The sequence below is a fragment of the Cebus imitator genome, unplaced genomic scaffold, assembly GCF_001604975.1.
Source record: "Cebus imitator isolate Cc_AM_T3 unplaced genomic scaffold, Cebus_imitator-1.0 Scaffold180, whole genome shotgun sequence".
Classification (NCBI taxonomy): domain Eukaryota; kingdom Metazoa; phylum Chordata; class Mammalia; order Primates; family Cebidae; genus Cebus; species Cebus imitator.
Genome location: NW_016107495.1, coordinates 2,903,506 through 2,909,505, shown reverse-complemented (window position 1 = coordinate 2,909,505; position 6,000 = coordinate 2,903,506). Strand labels below are relative to the sequence as shown.

The following is a 6,000-nucleotide window of genomic DNA, read 5'->3' as shown; positions in this document are numbered from 1 at the left end:
AAAAAAAAAAAAAAAAGGAAGTGGGGGAGAATAATTGCAACTTCCAGGAGGCGGTGGAGGAGTCAGGCCAATTGTCTGGTGACACAGCTTTATCCTGGAATGATGGACAGTGGTTGGGGTGCTACAGACGACCAGGAAGGGTCCTGTCCACCGAGGTTGCAGAGACCAAAAGGGGTTAGGCTTTTAACTAGGACTGACCTTCCGGCTAGGGTGTTTTCATATGGCCAGGTATCCGGAGAGGTAAGAGGAAATTAGCAGCCTGGTGGATTTCATGTCTGGCCTGTTGGGGAATGGGAAGATAGTTACCAAGAAGACTGGTGCCTGGAATAAGGTTAAGCCTAAGCAAAAAGGTGTGTCCATATAGGAGTGGCCAGGTTCTGACGTTGCAGCAAGGTCCGGGAGGGGTAGCTGGCACTGCAGTCTGGGCGCGTCGACGTCTTTGTGAGCCGGTGGTGTGGCTGGGGTCGTTCTGTAGTTCTGAGATGTGCTGCCGCTGCTATTGAACACCTTGAAGGCGAGGTTGATTGGTTCCTATTGTGGGGTGTGAGGACCAGATTTTAATTTCTGTAGCTTTTTTAATGTCAGGGGCTGATTGGGTGATAAAACGCATGTTAAGCGTTTTTCAGGGGTGAGAGTAGAAGGATGACATTTAAGTCACTCCGGGTGAGATTACAGGACTGGGTTAAGTATTGGAGGATCTGAAGAAAAGGAGCCTAACTGCTGGCCAGTTTGGGAAAGGTTGGATGAAAGGAAAGGAACGTGCACCCCGACTGTGGCTTTGGCTCCAGCCACCTCTCGAATGGGGAATTGTTGGGCAAGGTGGAGGAGGTAGCCGCGGGACTAACCTGTAAGCAAGCCGGGCGGGTGTGAGGTGGGGAAGGGGGCTGTGGGCAGAGGAAGAGGCCATTGGAACCATAGTCTAATTTGTATTGAGGCCAGGTCATGTTACAGAAGAAAATGAGACGTTCAGGGCGACAGTTGAAGAGGTTTTAGGTTTTTAACTGAGGAATAGAGGGCAGAATATTGCCCATGGGGAAGGAGGTAAGTAAGTTTTAAGGAAAGGAGTAGAGACTAGGAAAAGGAGCAAGCAGCAATGAGCATTTTCAGTAGGTGTCCCTGATTGATTCCTGGGCTGTAATGTGGGTGAGTGATCAAGGCAGGCGTCCCCACAATTGACCAGACACCAAGGGAAGACTGTCTTCCCGAGTCTGTGACCAACGTCGGAGTTTTTGAGCAAGAGGGAGAGACCTGTCTCCTCCAGCTCTACACAGATAGAGTGTCTCTTTGTCTCTACTAGGAGAAAAATTTAAAGGAAAAGAGAGAGGGCAGGGGAGGGACTGCTTACCGGTGGCGGTGGCGAGAGAGCTGTTTGGCACACTAAGCGCAAGCTGCCGGGCTGGTCCAATGTGTTGAGGTCTCAGGTGGATCTCTTCCCAGAGAGGGAGCAGGGACGGGGGCTGGGGTCCCCAAAGGAGTAACCCTGTCCTGGGTTTTCAGCACCGAATGGTGTAAAACGCATGGTCTGAAAGAAGAGACCTCCCAACACTTTGTGTGAGCAACACGGCCGTTTGTTTATTCACCTGGGTGCAGGCAGGCTGAGTCCGAAAGAGTCAGCAAAGGGCAATGGGATAGGAGTTGATTTTATAGATTTGGGGTAAAACAGTGGAAAGTTACAGAAGTTACAGTTTAGGGTGGTTTTTTGCAAGCTGGGGGGGGGGGGGGGGTTGACAAACGAGGTTTGTCAAGCTCAGTTACAAAGTCCAATGGCCTTGTCAGTTGAGGCCGGAATGAGAAACAATAGAATGTCTCGGGTTAGTTAGGCACTACAGGGGTTGACTGATCGTCCTTCCGTTTTTTCATGATTTTCCAGCTACTTCAGGTTTTCTAATTCCAGAAGGCCCTCCAGAGGTGTACATGCGGCTCACAGGGGTCACCATGCCTTTACAGCACAGTCAGACCTTGTTTAAAAAATCCACTAATCTTTAAAAATTGGCCAAAGAGCTCCTCCTCTGTACGCTGTCCCAGGCACCAGGACACACTTCCATTATAGCACGTATCCTCTAAGGTCTTCGAGGATAAGGATGACTTCCCATTCATTTCTTATATCCCAGTGCCTTCTCAATAAATACTTGTTTCCTCATCTGTAGAATATGTTTAGATTACATCACCTCTAAGGTGTTGTCTAGAGCCAATAGTTTTTGTCTCTGATTCAAACTTTTAATCATTTCTCCTACGGTAGGACCCAGATGTAATCAACACCACTTTGCCGATAGAATACGGTCCACTCGTGGAAGAGGAAGAGAAAGTGCCCGTGCGGCCCAAGGACCCTGAGGGGGTTCCTCCTCTCCTGGTCTCCCACCAAGTTAAACGGGGGGAGGAGGAGCGGGGCCCAGCTGCCCCACCACCGCTGCCTACCACCTCCTCTGGCAAGGCCACAAAGAAACCCACAGCTGCAGAGGTCTCTGTTCGAGTCCCCAGAGGGCCAGCCGTGGAAGGGGGACACGTTAACATGGCATTCTCTCAGTCCAACCCCCCTTCGGAGTTGCACAAGGTCCAGGGATCCAGAAACAAGCCCACCAGCTTATGGAACCCAACGTACGGCTCCTGGTTTACAGAGAAACCCACCAAAAAGAACAATCCTCTAGCAAAGAAGGAGCCACACGAGAGAGGTAACCTGGGGCTCGAGGGAAGCTGTACTGTCCCACCTAACGTTGCAACTGGGAGACTTCCAGGGGCCTCTCTGCTCCTAGAGCCCTCTTCGCTGACTGCCAATATGAAGGAGGTACCTCTGTTCAGGCTACGTCACTTCCCTTGTGGGAATGTCAATTACGGCTACCAGCAACAGGGCTTGCCCTTAGAGGCCGCCACTGCCCCTGGAGCTGGCCACTATGAGGACACCATTCTGAAGAGCAAGAATAGCATGAACCAGCCTGGGCCCTGAGCTCGGTCACACACTCACGTCTCTTCCTTGGGATCCCTAAGCCCAGGGAGGGAGAGAGATGTAATGGCTCCTTCACACACCAGAGACCAAATGTCACTTTTTGTTTTGTGCCAAGTTATTTTGAAGTGCCACCAAAAAAAAAAAAGCCGTATTTTCAAAATGCTTTAGGAAGGTTTTGAGCATGGTTCATCCTATGCTTTCAAAAGAAAATGTCATAAAAATGGGTGATAAATACAAGGCCCAGATGTGGTTGCATAAGGTTTTTATGCATGTTTGTTGTATACTTCCTTATGCTTCTTTTAAATTGTGTGTGCTCTGCTTCACTGTAGTCAGAATTAGCTGCTTCTATGTTTCATAGTCAGGCTCATAGATGTTTCCTTACCTTATTGATGTGGACATGAACCATTTGAGGGGAGAGGGAACAGAAATAAAGGAGTTATTTGTAATGACTCAGCATGGGGAAAGACATTCTTTACTTGAAAAATCATAGACAACTGAAATGTCACTTTCGGTGACAGATGCTTTTAATTGTGCTGATTCATCACCAGTTGTAAAATGTCGTGAGTCGTTCCAGTAGTATAGCAGAAATGTGTATATACTCATCTAAGTGAAGTGCATCCATCCCAAGTGCTGTGAGTGGGATAAAGCACCAATACAGAGATTCAAACATCCTGTTAATATATACCTCATGCCTTAAGAAAACCCTCCTACTAAAAGTGAAAAACTGAGTGTGAGGTTTCCTACTGGATTTAAAGATTTAAACTACTTATTTAAAAATTTTCCTCTAATTAAACTGATGGTGTAAAAGCAAAGATGTTAAGCAGCAGTGATACCTGGAAGCATAGAAACATATCCACTCATGGGCATAAGTGTCAATATCTTAAGCCAAAACCTTCTCTTTGTTTCGGTCATGGAATGACTACCAAACCCAAGCTCCTACCTGTAGAGATGGACAGGGCCCCAGGAGGAACAGGCCGCTGGTGGTCCTGAGGAGAGGCGCTAAGGCAGTTCCTTTCCTTCCATGGCTAACCCGTGTTTTCTCTTCCTTCATCATGTGATCTTAGTACACTGGGAACATAAATGTGCTGAAATACACATAGCATAATTTGTATAGCTGTCAAATGCAGATGAAAACAATTTTTTCCCTAGGAGGCAATGAGGAAAGGAATAGTGGAACCCTTGGAGAGTTGAGGTTGACACTGACACGTGAGTGGGAGTTCTGAACTTGGTTTTCACAGATGAATTTTACTTCCATGAAAACCAATTGGGAATCTGTTCGATGGTACACACATACTTGTGCAAGAATGCTTTATCAGTCAGTCCTCATTCCATTCTCTTTCTGCTTCTCTAGCCTCATGCCCGCTTCTTTCCTGTCAGTAGCTACGCCAAAGCATTCAAGAGGAAAGCATTCTCTTACTACTAGTTACTAAACATTACCAAACAAAAGGACTGTGTGTGTGTGTTTGATAGCTACCTGCCTTTTGTTGACCTTCTCAGTTTCACCTGCATCAAAAGCATCACTTTCAGCGTGTGAAAGCCATTCTGTAAAAAGCCAATACCAGACAACTGTTCCTTTCTTCGAAGGCAGCTGCCTTGCCCTGGCGTTGGGAGTGTGCATCTGTAAAAGCACTGATGCCCCAGGGGCTACTTTCCTTACCTGCCTAACTGACAAAATATTTTCATCAGAGATACACGAAGATGAAACATCGGTGAATTCATCTCTAAACAAACGTATCAGTAAAGTTTTGGTTCATTCCAGGCACAAAAGTAGCCTAATCATATAATCATTATTTAACTCACAGACCACCTGAAGGGGCTCAAGAATATCACTTTGAGAAAACACTCTTCCTACAGGATAATGACAGAGGAGTTGTCAATAACTGAGAGAAACACTTCTGTTTTATATTTGTAACATCCATAACCAATTAAGCAGGGAATAAGCTATCTGGTTAAACAGCCATCTTTTTATTGTTATTCATGGGGAAAATATTTCTTTCCACTTTTAGAAACTACAAATCCATTACATTTTCAGGTTGTGCCTTTCTACCACTGAGATTGATTTGTTGATCTAATTGTCCTTGTTAGTATCAACTTTCATGTAAATAAGTCTTAAAAGCTCGTGTACATGGATAAGTAAATAAACAGCTCCGCACTGAGACACGACGACCTCAAGATGTTTCATTTAACTTGGTGTAACCCACGGTAATCAGCAAGATATTCATCTGGACTATTGTCCACTCGAATATTGCTTCAGCCATGTCGCTGCAATTCATACAGGCGCTATGGGCTTTAATAAACTTACTAACCATGATAGAAAGTTCCACCCAGAATATGAATGGACACAAGTTTACAGAAGCTATGTTAATTGAACCATAATCTAGCATAATTATTTATATCCTATGTCTATAAAAAAGCCCATCGAAACTTCACAACTGTTCCATTGGGAAACTGGCAATTTGTGAGCAATGACCAGTTAATATGTTGTACCTCAAGATTTCAGCAATTCAGATGAGCAGGAATACACTTTTTAAAAAGAGTATGCCCTCCTAAGAGACCGGATTCTCTTCTTCCAGTTAGGGTCTGAATTCTGACTTCCCTTGGGTTATCTGGCCCATTAGTACCTCAATGTCTCCATACATAAAAGAAGGACTATCACTTCTCTTCCTTGCAGCTCCTCAGGGAGCTCAGAAACTGTGTGAAAGCACAAGCACCCCATCTTACACCTCGGTAGCCCCCAGGATAGGTGGGGGTGGGTGCGGGGCCAGGTATGTCTATGCCTCCCTGCCCTCACGCTCAGCGGTGGTTATTGGCCCCACTCACATCCAGCCCTCTTGGCTCTCCCATTTGTGCCATGTTTTCTTCATCTGTCACTTGGTTTTGTTTTCACTGACAGATAATAATGCGTATTTACAGGGTACCGTCTGATGCTTCAATACATGCATATGTTATAAAAATCAAATCAGGGCATTTAGCATATCCATGATCTCATACAGTTATTATTTCTTTGTGGTAAGAACATCCAAAATCCTCTCTTCTAGCTATTTTGAAATATACATTAT

At 45.5% G+C, this 6,000-nt stretch overlaps 1 protein-coding gene across 2 annotated transcripts in view; it reads left to right on the top strand.

The window, feature by feature from the left end:
• ALK (ALK receptor tyrosine kinase) overlaps positions 1 to 5,099 on the top strand; it is a 755,264-nt gene extending 750,165 nt beyond the window's left edge. For both annotated transcript variants that reach the window (XM_017545664.2, XM_037744648.1), the window contains one exon: positions 2,240 to 5,099. In XM_017545664.2, coding sequence (XP_017401153.1) covers positions 2,240 to 2,941 — 702 coding nt within the window. In that variant the 3' untranslated portion in view covers positions 2,942 to 5,099. The remainder of the gene's footprint in view (positions 1 to 2,239) is intronic.
• Positions 5,100 to 6,000: the final 901 nt, after the last annotated feature.